Genomic DNA, 23,683 nt, shown 5'->3' with positions numbered 1-23,683 from the left:
TTGCATTGGTCATTCTTGATTGTTGACTTGCCCCAGTTTTACCTTGGTCAGAGTAACCAGTTCATTGTAATCACAGTCTGACCAGAATGGACACTCCTATCTATCTATCTATCTATCTATCTATCTATCTATCTATCTATCTATCTATCTATCTATCTATCTATCGTTTTAATAATTCCAACCAAATTCTCTGTCAAGCCTACAAGTGTGTGAGGACTGGTGAGGCTGACAGGCCACGTGAAGGCGCTATACTGGCCATATCTGCACATGAGCTGGACAGCAGTTGTAAGCAAGTTGTGTTATTGTGCATGAACTTCATGTCCAGCAGAGCCGCCCAATGCTATTTGTGCAGCACTTGCTTTGTATCGGTTTCCTTTTATTGCCTTGGAGACCCCCAATCCACTCTTGTCCCCGGTGACCAGGCACTACAGGGTCTTCAGACTTCCTGATTGCCACCCCCTAATTGGTCAGCTAGTGTTGATGTGCCAGCGGATTTCCCATTTGCCTCCTCACGGCCATTTGTTTTGCTCCCAGCCCTTGTCAGCATTGCTGTCCACCCTAATGTGTGGCATTGCAATAAAATAAAACACTGGCCACCCTTTCTGCTTTTGTAGGCTTTGCCGGAGTGCTGAGTTTCTTTTTTTTTCTGAGATGAAATATGAGCATCTATGAAGAAAAGAGCACAACAAAGGGGGCCTTGTGGTAAGTTGTCACCCTCATGAAGTGCACCTGCTGCCCGTCTCTGGGGCCATCGCCACTGTGGTACCATGGAAACGGTGGCATCAGCCAGAAAGCTGCCTGTGACTTGGAGGTGAAAGGAGTGGAGATGGGGGGGTGGGGGTGTTCGGGGGGTGTTTGAAGAGAATGGCAGAGCAATGCAGGGACTGCAGCCGAGTTTCTCCTGCCCATCAGCCCTTGTCCCCCACACTGCCCTGGCATCTTCTCATATTCTTAAAAAAGCCTTGTGATGAACACCAGGCAGCCTCACAAGCCACTGCTTCCAGGATGGCCAATCAGCCACTGGGGCTTCTTGATTGACTACAGTGTTGCTGCTGATTCTGAATTCAGCCTGAAGTTCAAGTACGACTAGGACTTTGTCTGACTAAAATCATTTCGGTTCACTTCTTTCTCTCAGAGGCACACATTGTCTCTTTCTTGGCTGTTGTCATGTATTGCCAGTCCCACTTTTTCTTTTTTTCCTTTCAAGTGACATGTGTCAAGTATATGTGATCAAATCATAGGAGAATTTAAAAAAAAATAGGTGATATTAACAGTGGTGTCCAGCAGGGGTCAATGCTGAGGCTGCTGCTTTTTTGATGTGTAGAAATAATATGACAGGAATATGAAAAACAGCCTGAATAAGACCAGGAATGATACCAAAGTAGGAGAAATGACAGATAATGTGGGATCAGCAGAGTCACAGATGGATTTGGACAGCACACAGGCGTGTGGACAATGACATTGAATATAAAGAAATGTAAAGAATTACATTGCCTGGTGTTTCTGGGAATAAGGAGAATCAACCTAAATGTAAAATGGGGAATGTTGCCTTTGGACAGGCAAAGTTGGCCATTTACAAATCTCAAAAGGAGACGGTCAGTCTGGACAGGGAGTGCAATGTCTGCTGGTCTGCAGAAAGTTAGGATTTACCTTTAATGTGAAGTCTATAAAGTGACTCTCTCTGGCTCCACCCTTCTGACTCCTTTCTCTTTCTCTCTTCATCTTTCTGTCTGTTTCCATCTTTCTCAGGCTCCTCCCTTTCAGACTCCTCTCTCCCCCTCTCTCTCAGGCTCCACCCGTTCTGACTTATTTTTCTTTACATTTTTCTCTCTCTCTCTCCTACTCAGGCACCTCCCCTTCTGACTCATCTCTCCCTCTCTCAGGCTCCACCCCTTCTGACCTATCTCTTTTCATTCTCTCTCTCAGGCTCCACATTTGCTTAACTCCTCTCCCTCTTTCTTAGGCTCCACCTTTACTGACCTATATCTCTTTTTCATTCTCTATCTCTCTCTCTCTCTTTCTCTCAGGCTCCATCCCTTCTGTCCTATCTCTGTTTTTCATTTTCTCTCTCTCTCTCTCTCTCAGGCTCCACCCCTTCTGACTCTTCTCTCCCTCTCTCAGGCTCCACCCCTTTTGACCTAGCTCTCTTTTTCATTCTCTCTCTCTCTCAACTTCACTGCGCTAACCTGTTCCGTTACACACACCCTCCCATATATATTCGAGTTATGGGTTAAAACTCTTATTTCTTTTGGTTTTCACCCTGAGCCTCAATATGGACCCTCGTATTGTTTGTCCCCAATAGTTGTATTCAGGTCTTGTGTCTGGCCACTTTCTACTGCTGCCCCACCCACCTGCCTTTTCACTCATTGTTTGTTTGCTGTGTCTCTGCAGGTCCACAGCTGGTAAAAGATATTTTGCAATCGGAAGTGGAAAGACGGTGACGCTCAGCATGTCCCTGTTCAATGCGGGAGACGATGCCTACCAGACGACCATTCACGTCAGCCTCCCCAAAAGCCTTCACTTCATTAAAGTCCTGGAATCGGTAAATATTCCTCAGTTTGTACTCAAGTTGTCAGGTCTTGATTCCTTAATTAGTTTATTATTTTTGTTAATAAAATATTTTTGTCAGTTTCTATCTTGTTTTTATTAATGGTTTTCATATTTTTCAATAATGTTCCATATTCATTGGTCCCTAATGCTTATGTAATATAATGGGGCCTGAAGATGTGACATAATGGGCCCAATTTAAACCAGTTATTGTCTTCAGGTCTGTGCAGACCTTAAACCTGATTTTTGTATTTCAGGGCCAGACCTAGTTTTTATGTTGAGACCTACTTTGAGTTTTCAGGCTGGTGTTTGTGTTTCAAGGTCAGCCCTAATTTTTATTTTCAAGCCTACATTGAGTTTTTAGGCCTGCTTTCAGTTTCAGGGCCAGAACTACTTTGTGTTTTGGAGCCTAAATTAAGTTTTCAGGCCCATTTGTTAGTTTTAGGGCATTTTCTAATTTATATTTTGAGGGCTTCTTAGCATTTTCAGGCCTGTGTTGAGTTTCAGGACCAGATCTAATTTGTATTTTGAGGTGTATTTACAGTTTTCCGGTTCTTGTTATATTTTTCAAGGCCTACGCTGAGTTTTTGGGCCTGTTTTTGTGTTTTGGGGCAAGATCTCATTTGTGTTTTGAAATCTACATTGAATTTTCAGCCCTGTGTTTAGGTTTCTGGGCCAGGCCTAGCTATTATATTGAAACCTACCTTGAGTTTTTAGGCCTTTTTTCAGTTTCAGGGCCAGGCCTACATTGAGTTTCCAGGTCTGTTTTTGAGTTTTATGAGCCATTTCTAATTAAGGTTATTATAGTTAAAGAAAACTAAAATCAAAACTGAAGCTATTATTTTTTTTTTTTTTCGCAAACTGAAATAAAATAATTAACACAACTGAAATGAAAAACTAAAACTAAACGCAAACTAATAAAGTGGCTGAAAAGACTAATTGAAATAAAATAACTTACTAAAAATATTTTTCATTTTCATAATAAGCAGACTTATGCAAGGAAGGACTGACCTGGGCTGCAGGGGTCCCAAAATTAATTAAAATATTTTAAGAATTTCATTTTTTTTACTATATATTCCTGGTGCTAATTTTTAACCCTTGTAACCTTTAACTCTAAAACAGAAAGTCATCCACCACGAGCCGCCCACATATATCCATCCAGTTATCAGCGGCTAGTGACAGAGGGTGGGTGCTGATGTAGCATTTGCAGTGACGGAGCGAGCTGAATACGGTCATGTAAAGCGTGTGACGAAGAAAAGTGATTTACTGTGTGATAACAGTGGCAGTTCTTTAGGAGCTGATAGTGACAGCATGAGAGATTCTGCTTTAGGTGTTAGTGAAAGATACCAAGGTGATCGTTTAACTTTGGATGTGCCTGGTAACTTTCAAATCTGCCATTCGTTCAGTAATATTAGATATACAGATAATCCCCTTATAGATTTTCAGTCTGTACATAAATGACAGCATGTTCGCGCAAATTCTGACTGAGCCCAATATACAGTTTATACCAAATTCCAGTGTGCATGAGTCTTAAAATTGGTAATTTACACGTACTAGAACAGTATTATAAGCACACGAGAAAGTAAGCATTGTTTTATACTAAGGATTAAGATGTAAGAGTTCGGATTAAAAAGACTTATGCTTACATCTCTATTATATAAAAAAATTCTGAGACGAGGCAAGACTTTTTTAAGAGATTTTTCCAAGTTCCACGAGTCGAGACTTTGGCCATGAGATGTTTTCAAGTTCTGTCCTCCTCTCAACCATTTTCAGACACGCTATCCTCTCACATTTGTGTGACTGCTTTTGTCAGACACACTTCCTGCTCTCTCAGCTCTTTTAACGTTTTCCTAACTTTTAAGTTCCCAATTAAAGAAGACGTATCATGTCCAAATCTTATTGAAGAATTTCACCACGAAGGGTTATCAACAGAAAAAATGAGTACACGGGCAATACTAGCACCAAGAAACGAGGAAGTGAAACGAATTAACGCCAGAATTACCAATCGGTTAAATTGCATATTAGTTAAATGCGTATCAATAGACTGTGCTGAAACAGTTGGTGGTGATGATGGTGTGGAAGATGAAAACATCAACTTACAATATCACAAAGAATATCTACAACCGTTAACACCATGCTGTCTTCCACCGGCCGAATTACTGTAGAAAGAAGGATGTATCCAAGAAAGGTAATGTAGTACATCTCCCGCAGATAACATTAGACACCAAAAGAGATCTTGATATGCCATTTGTATTAAAACGTTAACAGTTACCCATTAGAATAGCTTTCGCAAAGACAATTAACAAATCTCAGAGACAAACATTCGAAAAAGTCGTTTAATAGAGAGAAAGAAACGAAATTCAATCGCAGGCAGTTATACGTTGCGTTGTCACGATGAAAGTCCAAACACAACACAGAATCAAAATTCAATGCAATATTGACAAAAATTTAATTAAAAAAATAGTTTTTACTGATGTTTTACAGCAAAAGTGTTTGTGTGTTAATTTCAAAAGCCAACTCTAACGCAACATGAAACATAATTTACTTTCAAATTATTACGCTTTACTATTTTTTTAATATGTTTAATTACTCGCTGTAATGTAATGCGACTCTTCAGTTCCACCTTGGGGGGGTAAACGTTAACATTATACAAAGTTATTGTCTGTTATACCTGCATTGTTATCACTCTTTAAGTTAATATTGTTTTTTATCAGTATGCTGCTTCTGTAGTATGTGAATTGCCCCTTGGGATTAATAAAGTATCTATCTATCTATCTATCTATCTATCTATCTATCTATCTATCTATCTATCTATCTATCTATCTATCTATCTATCTATCTATCTAGCGCAGGCCCTGGGGTTGGTGAGCAAAGCAAGCAGGGGGCAAAGCCCCTTAGTATTCTTTATTATTCTTTTATGAACCAGAAAACACCAGTTTTTCATAAGCCAAAGGTCAGATGTTGTAGAGAGCTGAAGAAGGGAATGTGAACTGCTTGGTTGTAAATCATTGTAGGGGGAGAAAACAGCCCTTATCAAACTGATAAGATGGACAGAGCAGGGTTTGACACCCCCTCAAAGCTAAGCCCAGTTAAGAATTATTGGTGGAATTAATTAGAGGCAGGACTGGAGCAATGGAACAACAACAACAACAACATTTATTTCTGTAGCACATTTTCATACAAATGATGAGCTCGACATGCTTTACAGGATGAAGAAAGAGCAAAAAGACAAAACATATAAGAAAATAAAATTAGGCAACACTAATTAACATAGAATAAAAGTAAGGTCAGATGGCCAGGGAGGACAGAAAAAACAAAAAATAATCCATACGGCTGGAGAAAAAAAATAAAATCTGCAGGGGCTCCTAGGCCAGGAGACCACCCAGTCCCCTCTAGACATTCTGCCTAACACAAATGACCTCAATCAGTCCTCATGGTATTCAGGGTTCACATGGAAGAACCTGATGATGATGGTCATGTGGACTTCTGGCCTTTAATCCAAATGGAACGCTAGAAGTCAGATGAGAAAGAATAATGGCTGAAATGATAGGAATGGTAATAAAAGAAAAAGCTCCTTGTTCCATCTGAGTCGAGTCTACATGCTCGCCATACAATAAAGCGTATTTCTGCTGTCTTTCCTGAGTCTTCGAGTGCCTTCATTGGGAGCTGAGGGCGCCCCTGCCATGTCTGCCCGCTTCAATAGTTTCCCTTATGATGAGCTGCTGCATTTCTTGGCGCTTGCTGAATATCAAAATGAAATTTAAATCCCTAAATCCGGAAGGTGCTGGTCAACAAAACGTTTAATGTATAGAGAGAAGAATCCCGAGTGCGTAACGTTTCAGTTTATTTCTCAGGTGTCTGCATTTTGTTCACCTGCCACTTTACACATAAGAAATCCTTTTTGAAAATAAAACGAGAGACTGACACGGTCAACATGCTAGATCAGGATATTGTTGCGGATCAATCACATTTTCTTTAAAAAGGTTGTTTAACAAATAAGCAACACAAACCTTGTAAAATTCCTGAGTTGGCAACATCCTAACTGAACTACAAGTAGGTAGGCGAAGAGAGGCTGCCAACTGATGAAAAACTAAACATACTTTGTTATTTTGTATTCATTCATTGTTTATTAATTTATCTTTCTTTTTAGTTTTACATTCACAGCTCCAAATACCTGATATTGTGAAAATAATCCGGTGGCAGAATTAAGCTTTAAAATATTTGTCTCCCTCTTTTTAATCTTTCTATCTCTCTCAAAATAGAGGAATCCTTAATTGCCTATTTTAGATTTTAGTAGCTGCATTTAAGTTTGAATTGTTGCCTGTTTTCTTAACCAGACATTAGTTAATAATGAGATGCAGTTAACCAATAAACTAGCAGCTTTCCAGCGTAACGTGCTTACCATGAACTATCTGTGATAAAAAAAATGTTTAGAAATGAATGAGAGGGGAAGAACTATTAAGTTTAAATCTATTCTGGTCCAGAAAACACTTGGAAAATGTTCTCACAGAAGGAAACTCTACAATGCAATTAAAATTTCTCTTAGATGAATGTAAGCATTAACAAGCCAAACAGTTCAATACCACGTTTCATTATTATCATGGACTGTCTTCTAATCAGGAAACTAGTTGGAATAAAAACCTGCAGCTACTGCAACCCTCTAGGACCGCGATTGAAGACCCCTGGTGTATTCAAACCTCACATTTTAACTTCATACATGTAATATTTTACATTGACTGACGTTAAATTCCATTTGCCACAAATCTGCCCAAGCATGTCTGCTGTTCAAATCCTTCTGTAATGATTTAACGGATTCCAAATTATTTGCCAATCCATTTATCTTGGTAGGTGGATTGAATGTATTATTAAATGCAATAACTGTAAGCACATTGTGTTGGAGCAGGATATGTTGTGTGCTGTACACATTTAGAGAAATAACCCTCAAACCTTAAAATTCATCTAACTTTCATCAGAAATTGGCCCATTCTAAGTAAGGAAAAAAAGGATGAAAAATGTCAATAGTCAGCTCACGTTTGTTCAGAACAAATGACAGAAATATATTTTAAAAATGATAAAATTGTATAAAATTGTTCATATTCAGTATCTGGCTTTGATTCTGCTTGTTTTTAATGGACAAAACCAGATAGTAAACCATGTTGTGTACTAAGCTTTTAAACTCATTATATCCAAACATGTTAAGTGTACAGTCCTGCTTGACTGTGACACAAAACTAAACTCCATAGTAGCTCTTAAACCCGACCATAATTATTAAAACTAAAACTGAAAGTAATAGATATAAAAATAAAGTGGAATTGTCTTTGTGAAATAAAAACTAAATTAAAACTAAAAATACATGATAAAGGAAAACTAAAACTAAAATGAATTTCCAAGTAAGGTCAGAAAATATACAGAAATAAAAACTAATATAAAAAAAACAACTATAATAACCTTTGTTTCTAATTTGTATTTTTAGGTCTGCTTAGCATTTTCAGGCTGTTATTGAGTTTCGGGTCCAGGTCTAATTTGTATTTTGTGGCCTGTTTATAGAGTTTTTAGTCCCTTCTTGAATTTCAGGGTCAGGTCTACTGTTGTTATGAACCTGAGAGTTCCAGAAATATTCAAAATGCCCACATGGACCGTCAAACCCCAGCTAGTAACAAAACGGCCAACATGGTATCTTTATAAATAAGCAGATTTTTTTGTACAAATTAGCTTCAAGGGGGCAGAAAGACAAAAGGAGTCACCTGGAAAGACAAAGACAATTCAGAATCAAACGAGTCCTAGCACACAATTCAGTAGCTGAGGTCAAAAAATCCAGAAAATCACAAATCCAGAAGAAACACAAGAGAGCTCAGCAAAACCACCAATCATATCCAATGAACCACATGGGACTTTGGACATTTCTTTAGCTTTTATACAAAATTGAACAGAAATGAGAGTTTTGAACCCCAGCCAGGGGGATGGGAGAATCTGGTAAAAAATATGACAACTTTGAGTTTTCATTCCTGTTTTTACGTTTGTGGGCTCAGATTTAACAACATTATGTGTGCTGTGAGACTATAACCAACAATGGTGGACTGACTGACTGACTTCTGTTTTACAATTTCAGGAGGAGAAACACATCAGCTGTGATTTTCATCAGGAGGAGCAGCTTTTGAACAAGCTGAAGTGTTCCGTCGGCCATTTGTACATCAACTCGCTTTCCCAGGTATGCGTGTCCGGATTCTGTCAAACACAATTTGAGTACAAAGAGAGTGATGCTTTTGTGAGCCCTTGGCAGACTATCGGCTGAGTTACTGTTGCAGAAGAGTGCATGTACATGCTTTGGGATCGTGTGTGCCTTGCGCTGCTGTGCCGGGTAGTCGCAAACAAAGATGTTCCCAGGTCCCTGCATTGCAATATGGCCAGGAATCCTGCCGGCTACGCCAGTGTGACAGTAGATGGCACTATACCAGCGCTTAACCTGGCACAGACAGACACAAGAGACACACTTACACAAGTTCACGCTTTTTATTTTCAGTTCTCTTCTTTACAGTCCTTTGCACTTCACACACCGTGCACAAATCACAACAGATATAACTCACAGTCCTTTCTTTCCTTCTGCTCATTATTGTCGCCTCTACTCCACTCCTCGCAAGCGCCATCCTGTTCCACCCAACTCTGGCTCCTTGAATGAAGTGAGGCGACCCCTTTTATAATGCACCCGGATGGGCTCCAGGTGCTCCCTGACGACCTTCCTGCAGCACTTCCTGGTGTGGTGGAAGTGCTGCATACCATGGCTTCTGATCCATCCAGACGCTTCCTGGTGGTGGCCACAGGTCTCCACAAGGTTGAGCTTCCAAGCTCTGTTCCTGTGGCCTTCTCGTGTTCCAGGGGAGGTACTGCTCCTCTACTAGTCCTTCCATCTTCCAGGCGTCCTGACTGTGCATGAGCCCCAGCCGTCCGCCACAGTCTGTACTGCTGCCCCAGGAGAAAAACTAAGCCCAGGGCTGCTGCATGAACATAATACCTCTAGAGAAAAGCAGTTCCTTATTAAAAATCTTTTGGGGTAATGTGACCAACGTTCGTCCTTATTTTTGCCCCACTCACCACATGCCCAGATCAGCATAAGATAACAAGCATTAAACCAAAGGAAAAATCTAATTAAAAAAAATACAGCTTGACAGATTCATTTTTGTGTTGTGGTGTAGTAATAAATTTTTACCTGCACAATTTTTGATGACGAAAAAAACCTTAATTAAATGAATATTATAGTTAGGTTGATTTAATTCTGTTACCATTACAACATTGTGTCACACACGTGTGATTGGGAGGCAGCTAAAGGGCCTGAATAATAGTAGTAGCACACCAGACCAGGGGGTGGTGAGCTGCACTGACTTTCTCTCTCAATCCTCTGCAGACCTTCCATGGGAAATCCCGGTAGGTCCCGGCACCATTGATGACATCATTTCCGGCACCGGCGTAATTGATCATGTCACTACTGCAGCCCCCAAACATGTCACTTTCTGGTTCTGGTGCCATTGATGACGTCAATTCCGGACCCAACGACATCACTTCTGGTTCTGGCCCCTGATGATGTCACTTCCTGTCCCGGCCTTTAAAGCTGCCGTATTCTCACACTCAAATCAGTTCTGTTTTGGACTCTGAGCAAATAACATTATGACAAAATTACCCATTTGCAGCCAGGGCATAATATATGGGTGGCTGCCCCAAACCTTTTTCAATGTCTTTGGACTGTTATTGTGACAATTGTTACAATAAGAATAATGTGAGATGAAAATATATTTAACAAAAAAGTCAACAACAACAACATTTATTTCTATAGCACATTTTCATACAAGCAGTAGCTCAAAGTGCTTTACATAATAAAGAATAGAAAAATAAAAGACACAGTAAGAAAATAAAATAAGTCAACTGTAATTAACATAGAATAATAGTAAGTTCCAATGGCCAGGGTGGACAGAAAAAACAAAAAAAAACTCCAGACGGCTGGAGAAAAAAATAAAATCTGTAGGGATTCCAGACCATTAGACTGCCCAGTCCCCTCTGGGCATTCTACCTAACATAAATGAAACAGTCCTCTGTGTATTTAGGGTTCTCACGGAAGGACTTGAAAATGATGGTCACGTAGACTCCTGCCTTTTAATCCATCCATCATTGTTGGAGCATCATGAAGCTTTAAGTAGGTGGAGGTGGCGCAGGCCACCACCACAAAGAAGCCGGAAAAAGAAACAGAAGAGAGAGTAGGGGTCAGTAGAGATTTTAGAGCCACCATGAATAGTTATTATGAGGAAATTGAACATACAGAGTATCAGGATTAAGTTAAATTTAAGTTATAAAAAGGCCATGTTAAAGTAATGTGTTTTCAGCAGTGTTTTAATTTACTCTACTGTATCACCCTGGCAAATTCCTATTGGCAGGCTATTCCAGATTTTAGGTGCATAGCAGCAGAAGGCCGCCTCACCACTTCTTTTAAGTTTTGTTCTTGGAATTCTAAGGAGACACTCATTTGAGGATCTAAGGTTACGATTTGGAATATAAGGTGTCAGACATTCTGATATATAAGATAGAGCGAGATTATTTAATGCTTTATAAACCATAAGCAGAATTTTAAAGTCAATCCTGAATGACACAGGTAACCAGTGTAGTGACATCAAAACTGGGGAAATGTGTTCAGATTTTCTTTTCCTAGTTAGGATTCTAGCAGTTGCATTCTGCACTCTTTGCAAACGATTTATGTCTTTTTTGGGTAGTCCTGAGAGGAGTGCGTTACAGTAATCTAGTCGACTGAAAACAAACGCGTGAACTAATTTCTCCGCATCTTTCAGTGATATAAGAGGTCTAACTTTAGCTATGTTTCTTAAGTGAAAAAATGCTGTCCTAATGATCTGATGAATATGCGATTTAAAATTCAGATTACAGTCAACAATTACCCCTAAGCTTTTTACCTCTGTCTTGACTTTTGATCCTAATGTATCCAGTTTATTTCTAATAGCCTCATTGTATCCATTATTGCCAATCACTAAGATTTCAGTTTTCTCTTTATTTAACTTGAGAAAGTTACTATTCATCCATTCTGAGATACAAGTCAGACATATTGTTAGTGAATCAATAGAATCAGGGTCATCAGGAGCTATTGATAAGTACAGCTGTGTGTCATCAGCATAGCTGTGGTAGCTCACTTTATTGTCATCTCAACCATATACATGTATACAGATAGATGAAATTACGAAGCTCAGGGTCCACAGTGTAAAAACATGAAGTGCAAATAAAAAACTAAAATTAAATTAAAAATAGAATTAAAATTTAAATTCCATCCGTCCATCCATCCATTATACAACCTGCTATATCCTAACTACAGGGTCACGGGAGTCTGCTGGAGCCAATCCCAGCCAACACAAGGTGCAAGGCAGGAAACAAACCCCGGGCAGGGTGCCAGCCCACCACAGAAAATTTTAATTTAAAATTAAAATTAAAACACAAACAAAACAAGACATTGTGCAAAGGCAAGACAAAGAAGTAGCAGCAATATTGACATGTAGTAAGCAATATGAACATTGATGCAATGTATGGTATTATGCAATCTAGATACATAAATATAGTATAAAAATATGTAATATAAATAAATAAATAATAGATATAGATAATGCAGAAATTATCAGAGTATGATGATAATTGTTTAAGACGTGTAAACAATGACAGGTCAGAATGTTTCACAGCAGAAGGATATCAAAGAATGTCAAAGTGCAGTGTGCAAAATCCTTCAAGGTCAGTATTAGATTTTCAGTTCTTTTCTACATGCACACTCGTCTTTGCAGGAAAGTGGCTTGCATGTATAAAAGTTATGTTTTTAGAGGTGGATGAGGCCGGATGAGGTGGAAAACCCCAGGAGACAGCATGGTGCTAAGGAGTCTGACAGCTTGGTGGTAAAAACCATCCTGCAGCCTGTCAGATCTGGCTCTGATGCTGAAGTATCTTCTCTTGGGTGGCAGAAGTGTGAAAGGTCCATGTGAGGGGTGTAAGGGGTCCTGCACAATGCTGCAGGCCTTGCGGACACTGCGTTTGTAAAGTATGTCCTGTAGGAGAGGCACCCCAATGCTGTCTTCACTATGCTTTGCAGGCACATACAGTCAGATATCTTGCAGTTGCCATACCAGACCGTGATGCAGCTGGTCAGCACACTCTCAATGGTGCCTCTGTAGAACATGGTGAGGATGGAATGGGGAAGACTTGCTTGCTTCGGCCACCTCAGGAAGTGTGGTCTCTGCTGGGCTTTCTTGATTGGTGATGAGGTGTTATATTAAATCCATCCATTATCCAACCCGCTATATCCTAACTACAGGGTCACAGGGGTCTGCTGGAGCCAATCTCAGCCAACACAGGGCGCAAGGAAGGAAACAAACCCCAGGCTGGGTGCCAGTCCACCGCAGGGCACACACACACACACCCACACAGCAAGCACACATTGGGGACAATTTAGAATTGCCAATGCACCTAACCTGCATGTCATTGGACTGTGGGAGGAAACCAGAGCACCGGAGGAAACCCACGCAGACACGGGGAGAACATGCAAACTCCACGCAGGGAGGACCCGGGAAGTGAACTATTATATTAAATATTAAATAAATATATAATACATAATATATAAATGTATATATAAAATATAGTATAAATTTATAATATATGAATATATATAATATATAAATATTTAATTAAATATTTAATATTAAATATTAATATTAAAATGACAAACAAATAATAATACAGATTTTTCATGAGAAAACTGTCGGGTTGCTTTTACGGAGAACACACCAGAAACGTTCCAAGCGTCAACTGGATGACAAGATTGCTACAGTCTGCTTTATATATAAGATTGTGGTTAATTGTTGTAGACATGTTCATTGAAAGGTGCTTTGTACAATGAAAACTCTTTATTGTATTTATATTCTTATTTTGTGGACTATATTGCTTTGTCTGGGGCTCTCTGGCACCCCCTTATACTTAGTAAGGGTCAAATGGATGATAACATACACGGTTGTTACATTCTGCTTTATATAGAAGATTAACAGACAAGACAATTTATGTAATCCCCACCCCCTCAAAAAAATACATGTATATAACAAAAATCAAAGACAAACTTTTACAGATTAGGATGCGAGACTTTCTTGCCTGAGATAACTCCATTTCCCAAAATCGGATTGCTGTCCTTACACCTCATGAGAATGTTGAAGTGATGGATGCCCCATGGAGTATATCATTGGCCCACGGCAACAACCAAAAATGTTCGGTCCCACCAGTGGCGTAGCCAAATTGCAGAAGACCTCCATGCAGCACCCTGATGTGGGCCCCTCCCGTCTGTTAGTAATTGATTCGCAATTAGATCCTAGGGGCCGGTTGGGCATTGGCGTCCAGGACCACGTCACTATCAGATCACACACTGGTGACAAACAAACCAGCTCTCTAAATGGAATTTGTAATAACTTAATAAGCTATAAGTTAGCAAAAATAAAATACATTTTGGGAATGGAATGTGGGAGGTGTGGATAGTTGTAGTAGTAAGCTTTTCCAAGACAACTTATTGAAAGAAGATGATTAAAATGTAACATAAGCTAGAAAATAGAAACTGTTCTGTGCTGTTAAATGAAGCCATTTCAATTTGTAACGAATTAAAATGACAACACCGGCTGACGGGATACTACGACACCTTTGACCTGCTTTACACAAGTTCTGAGAAAATGGACATCATAAAGTGGTGAGGCTCACAAATCCTCACAGCTGTAACACTAGTGCACAATATGCCTTACTAAAGTACACAATAAAACAGATTTGTTAAACTGTTAAAGCTTACAAAAGTGGAACTGACTGACAATTCACAAATCATATTACTTCTAATGTCATTAGTAACTTAAAATACTCATTTGTGTGCCTTCTGTTGCGCAACAGTCACCATAATGTTTGACACGTCAAGTTGTCTGACATGCTCGTTTTCAATTGAGAGTACAGCCAGGCCATTAAGTCTGTTGTACAACATGGCGCTTCTGAGGTCATTTTTGATGGGTTTTAACTTGAAGAACTCCATTCACTCGCAGCAACAATCATTGGCGTAGTCAGCAGTAACATGTAAGTCATGGAAACATCAACAAGCTGACTGAGATGGGAGTAGACTCACACCTGGTGGCATGGATCGTGAATTATCTTACAGACAGACCTCAATATGTGCGTCTTTGGAACTGCAGGTCTGACATTGTGTTCAGCAATACAGGGGAGCCGCAGGGGACTGGACTTTCTCCGGTCCTGTTCAATCTATATACATCAGACTTCCAATACGACTCAGAGTCCTGCCACGTGCAAAAGTTCATTGATGACACTGCTATTGTGGGCTGCATCAGGAGTGGGCAGGAGGAGTACAGGAAGCTAATCAAAGACTTTGTTAAATGGTGCGACTCAAACCACTTACACCTTAACACCAGCAAGACCAAGGAGCTGGTGGTGGATTTTAGGAGGCCCAGGCCCCTCATGGACCCTGTGATCATCAGAGGTGACTGTGCAGAGGGTACAGACCTATAAATACCTGGGAGTGCTGCTGGATGATAACTTGGACTGGACTGCCAATGTTGATGATCTATGTAAGAAAGGCCAGAGCCGACTATACTTTCTGAGAAGGTTGGCATCCTTCAACATCTGCAATAAAATGCTGCAGATGTTCTATCAGACGGTTGTGGCGAGCGCCCTCTTCTATGGGGTGGTGTGCTGGGAAGGCAACGTAAAGAAGAGGGATGCCTCACGCCTGGACAAACTTGTTAAGAAGGCAGGCTCTATTGTAGGAGTAAAGTTGGACAGTTTAACATCTGTGGCAGAGCAACGGGCATTAAGCAAACTCCTGTCGATCATGAACAATCCACTGCATCCACTGAACAGTGTCATCTCCAGGCAGAGGAGTAGCTTCAGTGACAGACTGAGGAGATCGTTCCTCCACCACACTATGCGACTCTTCAATTCCACCCGGGGGAGTAAATGCTAACATTACTCAAAGTTATTGTCTGCTTTTTTATTTTTATTTTTTTCATTTTTATTACTATTTAATTTAATATTGTTTTTTGTATCAGTATACTGCTGCTGGATTATGTGAATTTCCCCTTGGGATTAATAAAGTATCTATCTATCTATCTATCTATCTATCTATCTATCTATCTATCTATCTATCTATCTATCTATCTATCTATCTATCTATCAGTGACCTATCAGCAACAGTTCAGCTACTTTGAAAACAGTCGATGTGGTTGACAGGATGGATTTTAAACATGCATGAAATGACAACAATTGAGCGCATAACAGTGGTGAAATGTCAGTGCTATATTGATCAACGAGAAGATCGGCTGCAGCAATCAATTTGTCGTCAGCCATCGAGGTCAGAGTTGATGGTAACAAGACATGAATGTTGAAGCCACTGCATCGAGACTGTGAAACTGTTGTTTTAGTTGTTCAATTTTTTTTAAAAAATCAATAAGGTTCTGAGTGGAAGCTCGTTGGCCCCTGTGCTTTGCACAATTTGCACGATCCATTGTGACGCCCGTGGGTCTCGCCAGTCTCAAAGGTCAATTGCTTTGGTGAAACCACGAAAAAGTTGGTCTTCAGAGAAGCACCTCCTTTAATTTCGCACAGGTGGATACTTGGAGCTGACTCGTTTGCTTCTTCTTGCTCCACCCCCCCGATGTCTCCCACTCTCTCTCTCTCTCTCTCTGTCTCTCTCCCTTTCCTGGTTAAATTCTCTTCAGCCCACCTGTCCTGTCCGCCATGTGCTGTGCCTTCCTCTAAAGGTGCAGTTCCCCATTTTCAGTGAACGTTTAATCCGAGTAAATGTATCATTTTAAAGGAAAAATATGTTGATTCAAAATTTCACGGTGTCAACAAATCCCAAAAAAGTTGGGACAAGTAGCAATAAGAGGCTGGAAAAAGTAAATTTGAGCATAACGAAGAGCTGGAAGACCAATTAACACTAATTAGGTCAATTGGCAACATGATTGGGTATAAAAAGAGCTTCTCAGAGTGGCAGTGTCTCTCAGAAGCCAAGATGGGTAGAGGATCACCAATTCCCACAATGTTGCGCAGAAAGATAGTGGAGCAATATCAGAAAGGTGTTACCCAGCGAAAAATTGCAAAGACTTTGCATCTATCATCATCAACTGTGCATAACATCATCCGAAGATTCAGAGAATCTGGAACAATCTCTGTGCGTAAGGGTCAAGGCCGTAAAACCATACTGGATGCCCGTGATCTCCGGCCCTTAAACGACACTGCACCACAAACAGGAATGCTACTGTAAAGGAAATCACAGAATGGGCTCAGGAATACTTCCAGAAACCATTGTCAGTGAACACAATCCACCGTGCCATCCGCCGTTGCCAGCTGAAACTCTACAGTGCAAAGAAGAAGCCATTTCTAAGCAAGATCCACAAGCTCAGGCGTTGTCACTGGGCCAGGGATCATTTAAAATGGAGTGTGACAAAATGGAAGACTGTTCTGTGGTCAGACGAGTCACGATTCGAAGTTCTTTTTGGAAATCTGGGACGCCATGTCATCCGGACCAAAGAGGACAAGGACAACCCAAGTTGTTATCAACGCTCAGTTCAGAGGCCTGCATCTCTGATGGTATGGGGTTGCATGAGTGCGTGTGGCATGGGCAGCTTGCATGTCTGGAAAGGCACCATCAATGCAGAAAAATATATTCAGGTTCTAGAACAACATATGCTCCCATCCAGACGTCATCTCTTTCAGGGAAGACCCTGCATTTTTCAACAAGATAATGCCAGACCACATTCTGCATCAATCACAACATCATGGCTGCGTAGGAGAAGGATCCGGGTACTGAAATGGCCAGTCTGCAGTCCAGATCTTTCACCTATAGAGAACATTTGGCGCATCATAAAGAGGAAGGTGCGACAAAGAAGGCCCAAGACGATTGAACAGTTAGAGGCCTGTATTAGACAAGAATGGGAGAGCATTCCTATTTCTAAACTTGAGAAACTGGTCTCCTCGGTCCCCAGACGTCTGTTGAGTGTTGTAAGAAGAAGGGGAGATGTCACACAGTGGTGAAAATGGCCTTGTCCCAACTTTTTTGGGATTTGTTGACACCATGAAATTCTGAATCAACATATTTTTCCCTTAAAATGATACATTTTCTCAGTTTAAACTTTTGTTCCGTGATTTATGTTCTATTCTGAATAAAATATTAGAAGTTGGCACCTCCACATCATTGCGTTCAGTTTTTATTCACGATTTGTATAGTGATTTGTATAGTGTCCCAACTTTTTTGGAATCCCTGAGGAGACTCAAACTGGCAAAGGGACAAATAGTGCGTGTGGCACCCACTACAAGTCAAAAGCTAAAGAAGATCAAAACCCAAAAAGAGCCTTTCGTAAATGTAAATCTGTGCGCCAAGCTCGCGCTTAGCGACGTCTTGGAATTGTCTTTAAATCCACCAGGGGAACCACTAGTAGTTTTCAATAAACTTGTAATGTCTCCACAGACAAACTTCGCTCTCCTTCTAGATGTGGATAAACATGTCACCCCTGAGGACCTGCACATCACAGTCAATGCTACCTGGTAAGTAATACGGGGTGAGGGGGGGATCAAGAAGAGGGGCTTGTAGACTTTAGTGGATCAGCTGAGCCCATCTGCACGTGTACTGTTGAAGAGCTCCAAGATGGACTCCTGTGCTCAACTTACTAAAGAGATTTTTTCTGCCCCCACCCCCATCTTCATTTGCAGTGAATGTGCTGAAAACACAAACCTCCTCCATGACAACCTGGCCACGGCGGTGCTTCCTTTGCGCTACGAGGTGGACCTGGGAGCCCATGGGTGAGTAAACCTAGCGCTTTGCGCCTGCCATCCTCATCCCATTTACTTAAAAAGCACCTGTCTAAAATGGGGTATCCTGCTGCTTCTTCTGAGGATGATGATGATGATGATGACATGGTGAGGAGTGTCCTGCACAGCTCATGTATGTCGGTTTAGCCGGTAGCAAGGAAGCAATTGGAAGCAGGGAGAAGTGTTGAGGTACCACCTCGGTAACCCCATTTGATTGAACCAGAAAAGAAAAAGAGCCCTATCCCCGGAAGAGTTGAAACCGTCGGAGAGCCAATGGGGTCAGGCTTGTTGGGGATCAGATGTGGTGTGGTGTTGAGGCGTCGCCGTGCAGAAAGTGAAGGGGTTTTAAGACTTTCTCAACCTCCTGTAGGTAGAGCATAATGACTAAGTAGAACAATGTTTACAAAAATGACATCTGTATTGTAAACAGAATGAATAAGGAGCACACACTGGCACAAACGAGACCGGCATGAGGTCAATGGGATGTTCTCGTCCAGATTGTTCTGATGTTTCGATCTTTTATGATTCCTTGGTCCTGCCATTTGTGAAGCTGTTGGTCACTGCCGGCTCTCCCTGCTCTTATTGCTTTGCCGCACTTTTATTTTAACACCTCACTAAATGCTCTCCCTCTTGTCTTCCCAGATTTGTATCTCCTTCCTTCTTCACCTTTGGACCATCAAAGCAGGTGGTGGACAGCTGTTTCACAGAGACATTTAATTACACTTTTACCGTAAGTAATCCTAACTGATGGGATGATCTCACGGTTTTCCGCTACACTCATTTTAAATCCTTTACTGGATTTATACGTTATGTATCAGCTCACCTCACTTTGTGTGTCACACTTTGAAGCCTTCAGATTCCTCCTAACTCTTTTCTTCTCCACTGCCCAGATGACTAATTTTGGCCCCAGCAGAGCATCAAACACCATGCTGGAGCTTTCCATTCCCAACTCCGTGGCAATGCAGCCATTCCAGCTGGTGAACATCGTGGACTTGAAGGTATGCAGAGATCAGACAGAAATATGGCAAATGATGACAGTGGTGAGAACTGTTACCACAAGGGGGTGCATGAGTTTGAAGACTAAAATAAGCAATAAGGGTTCAAAATCTTAACGAGCGAGACCACTAAAGTGAAGCAGAAGTGTTACTGGAGCACTAAGCACTTCTTATTAAGCAACTGGGTTGGAACAAAAACCTGCAGCCCTCCAGGATCGACTTTGCTCACCCCTGGTGTAAAATGTCCTGTGCTTTTATTAACAAAAAAAAACATCCATCCATCCATCCTCTTCCGCTTATCCGAGGTTGGGTCGCGGGGGTAGCAGCTTAAGCAGAGAAGCCCAGACTTCCCTCTCCCCGGCCACTTCTTCCAGCTCTTCCATGAGAATCCCAAGGCATTCCCAGGCCAGCTGGGAGACATAGTCCCTCCAGCGTGTCCTGGGTCTTCCCCGGGGCCTCCTCCCGGTTGGACGTACCCGGAACACCTCACCAGGGAGGCATCCAGGAGGCATCCTGATCAGATGCCCGAGCCACCTCATCTGACTCCTCTCGATGCGGAGGAGCAGCGGCTCTACTCTGAGCCCCTCCCGGATGACTGAGCTCCTCACCCTATCTTTAGGGGAAATCCCAGACACCATGCAAAAGAAACTCATTTCAGCCACTTGTATTCGCGATCTCGTTCTTTCGGTCACTACCCATAGCTCATGACCATAGGTGAGGGTAGGAGCGTAGATCGACTGGTAAATTGAGAGCTTTGCCTTACGGCTCAGCTCTTTTTTCACCACGACAGACCGATGCAGAGCCCGCATCACTGCGGATGCCGCACCGATCCGCCTGTCAATCTCACGATCCATTCTTCCCTCACTCGTGAACAAGACCCCGAGATACGTAAACTCCTCCACTTGGGGCAGGATCTCGCCCTCAACCCTGAGAGGGCACTCCACCCTTTTCCGGCTGAGGACCATGGTCTCGGATTTGGAGGTGCTGATTCTCATCCCAGCCACTTCTCCAGAGAGAGCTGAAGATCACGGCCTGATGAAGCAAACAGGACAACATCATCTGCAAAAAGCAGTGACCGAATCCTGAGTCCACCAAACAGGACCCCTTCAACACCCTGGCTGCGCCTAGAAATTCTGTCCATAAAAGTTACAGTGACAATGGGCAGCCCTGGCGGAGTCCAACTCTCACTGGAAACGGGCTCGACTTACTGCCGGCAATGCGGACCAAGCTCTGACACCGGTTGTACAGGGACCGAACAGCTCTTATCAGGGGGTCCGGAGCACCCCCCACAGGATTCCCCGATGGACACGGTCGAACGCCTTTTCCAAGTCCACAAAACACGGTTGGGCAAACTCCCATGCACCCTCCAGGACTCTGCTAAGGGTGAAGAGCTGGTCCGCTGTTCCGCGACAGGACGAAAACCACACTGTTCCTCCTGAATCCGAGGTTCGACTATCCGACGGACCCTCTTCTCCAGAACCCCGAATAGACTTTTCCAGGGAGGCTGAGGAGTGTGATCCCTCTGTAGTTGGAACACACCCTCCGGTCCCCCTTTTTAAAGAGGGAGATCACCACCCCAGTCTGCCAATCCAGAGGCACTGTCCCCGATGTCCATGCGATGTTGCAGAGACGTGTCGTATCTCATCCACCCCCGGGGCCCTGCCACCAAGGAGTTTTTTGAACATTTCGGTGACTTCAGTCCCAGAGATGGGAGAGCCCACCTCAGAGTCCCCAGGCTCTGCTTCCTCATTGGAAGGCATGTTAGTGGGATTGAGGGGGTCTTCGAAGTACTCCCCCCCCCAACCCATAACGTCCGAGTCGAGGTCAGCAGCGCACCATCCCCACCATATACGGTGTTGACACTGCACTGCTTCCCCTTCCTGAGACGCCGGACGGTGGACCAGAATCTCCTCGAAGCCGTCCGAAAGTCATTCTCCATGGCCTCTCCAAACTCCTCCCATGCCCGAGTTTTTGCCTCAGCAACAACCGAAGCCGCATTCCGCTTGGCCTGCTGGTACCTATCAGCTGCCTCCAGAGACCCACAGGACAAAAAGGTCCTATAGGACTCCTTCTTCAGCTTGACGGCATCCCTCACCGGTGTCCACCAACGGGTTCGGGATTGCCGCCACGACAGGCACCGACCACCTTGCGGCCACAGCTCCGGTCAGCCGCCTCAACAATAGAGGCACGGAACATGGCCCATTCGACTCAATGTCCCCACCTCCCTCGGGGCGTGGTTGAAGTTCTGCCGAGGTGGGAGTTGAAGCTACTTCTGACAGGGGACTCTGCCAGCCGTTCCCAGCAGACCCTCACAACACGTTTGGGCCTACCAGGTCTGACCGGCATCTTCCCCACCATCGAAGCCAACTCACCACCAGGTGGTGATCAGTTGACAGCTCCGCCCCTCTCTTCACCCGAGTGTCCAAGACATATGGCGCAAGTCCGGCGACACACCACAAAGTCGATCATCGACCTGAGGCCTAGGGTGTCCTGGTGCCAAGTGCACATATGAACACCCTTATGCTTGAACATGGTGTTCGTTATGGACAATCCGTGGCGAGCACAGAAGTCCAATAACAAAACACCGCCGGGTTCAGATCGGGGCCATTCCTCCCAATCACGCCCTTCCAGGTCTCACTGTCATTGCCCACGTGAGCATTGAAGTCTCCCAGCAAAACGAGGGAATCCCCAGAAGGTATGCCCTCTAGCACCCCTCCAGAGACTCCAAAAGGGTGGATACTCCAAACTGCTGTTCGCATACGCACAAACAACAGTCAGGACCCTTCCCCACCCGAAGGCGGAGGGAGGCCACCCTCTCGTCCACCGGGGTAAACCCCAATGCACAGGCTCCAAGTCGGGGGCAATAAGTATGCCCACACCTGCTCGGCCTCTCACCGGGGCAACTCCAGAGTGATAGAGAGTCCAGCCCCTCTCAAGGAGATTGGTTCCAGAGTCCAAGCTGTGCGTCGAGGTGAGTCCGACTATATCTAGCTGGAACCTCTCAACCTCGCGCACTAGCTCAGGCTCCTTCCCTTTCAGAGAGGTGACATTCCACGTCCCAAGAGCCAGTTTCTGTAGCCGAGGATCAGACCGCCAAGGTCCCGCCGCCACCACCCAACTCACACAGCACCCGACCTCCTTGGCCCCTCCCATAAGTGGTGAGCCCATGGGAAGGAGGACCCACGTAACCTCTTCGGGCTGTGCCCGGCCGAGCCCCATGGGTGCAGGCCCGGCCACCAGGCGCCGCCATCGAGCCCCACCCCCAGGCCTGGCTCCAGAGGGGGGCCCCGGTGACCCGCGTCCAGGCAAGGGAAAACGTCGTCCACAGTTTTTATTCTTTATTGGATGTGTTGAACCATTCTTTGTCTCATCCCTCACCTAGGACCAGTTTGCCTTTGGTGGCCCTACCAGGGGCATAAAACCCCGGACAACATAGCTCCTTGGATCATTGGGACACGCAAACCCCTCCACCACGATAAGGTGACGGCTCAAGGCTCAACGGCTCAACATCAAAACAGTGTTCAGATAAATAGTGCAATTCTCCATAGTTCCATAAATAAATAATCCATTAAAAAGCACAAGTGATACGTGGAGGTTAAAATCCATAATAAATAAATCCTTTTAAAATGAGGTTAAAATGAACTTGCTGGAAGCAATTCCTTTTCAAACACCCGGTGCCTTCTTCCTTCTAACTGGCAGCTCCCCTGCTTATCCCAGCGGGCTTTGCAACACGGGAGTTGCCCTACCTATAGCTGCAGCTGACTTTCTCCTGGTCTGGTTGCCTTCTGTCCCCTGGCTACATACAGCTGTCTTGCCAGACCGAGACTCTGGTTCCCACAACAGCCTGGGTGCTCAGCCTCCCTGACTCCCGCTGCCTTCTGCAGTGAGACATCAACCTTCTTGGTCACTCCAGCTCCTTGAAATCGTTCAGCTGGAGCAACCGCTTCCAACTGCCTCCTCGAGTGTCGGCTGCACACTCCTTCTGGTGCTCTGCTCCCAGCTGCCTGCTTCTCTGCAACGAACCTTCTCTCTCACTCGCTCGCTCCTGCACTGGCTCTCAGCGCCTCCTGCCTTCTTCTTCTTCTTTGTCTTCTTCTTCCTCTTCCTCTAATCGCTGGTCTCTCTTTCCTTCTCTCTTTTTTCTTTCTCTGCCCATCAGCACCCACACTTCTCCTTTTTATAATGAGCAGCTCCCGCCATCAGTTATGGACACAGGCGATTCCGCACCTTTGCACTTCAGTGCAGAAAAGCCCATGCCCACATCGTGCCCAGGA

The 23,683-nt window shown here is 43.4% G+C and overlaps 1 protein-coding gene across 1 annotated transcript in view; it reads left to right on the top strand.

The window, feature by feature from the left end:
- The window catches only part of itga4 (integrin alpha 4), a 191,297-nt gene that overhangs the window by 154,072 nt on the left and 13,542 nt on the right, over positions 1 to 23,683 (top strand). The window contains exons 18-23 of the mRNA XM_039757752.1: positions 2,392 to 2,542; positions 8,657 to 8,755; positions 18,074 to 18,150; positions 18,316 to 18,405; positions 19,057 to 19,144; positions 19,305 to 19,412. Coding sequence (XP_039613686.1) covers positions 2,392 to 2,542; positions 8,657 to 8,755; positions 18,074 to 18,150; positions 18,316 to 18,405; positions 19,057 to 19,144; positions 19,305 to 19,412 — 613 coding nt within the window. The remainder of the gene's footprint in view (positions 1 to 2,391; positions 2,543 to 8,656; positions 8,756 to 18,073; positions 18,151 to 18,315; positions 18,406 to 19,056; positions 19,145 to 19,304; positions 19,413 to 23,683) is intronic.

Source organism: Polypterus senegalus, chromosome 6 (assembly GCF_016835505.1).
Source record: "Polypterus senegalus isolate Bchr_013 chromosome 6, ASM1683550v1, whole genome shotgun sequence".
Taxonomy (NCBI): domain Eukaryota; kingdom Metazoa; phylum Chordata; class Cladistia; order Polypteriformes; family Polypteridae; genus Polypterus; species Polypterus senegalus.
The sequence above is the reverse complement of the archived record's forward strand: the minus strand, read 5'-3'. Positions and strand labels throughout refer to the sequence as shown.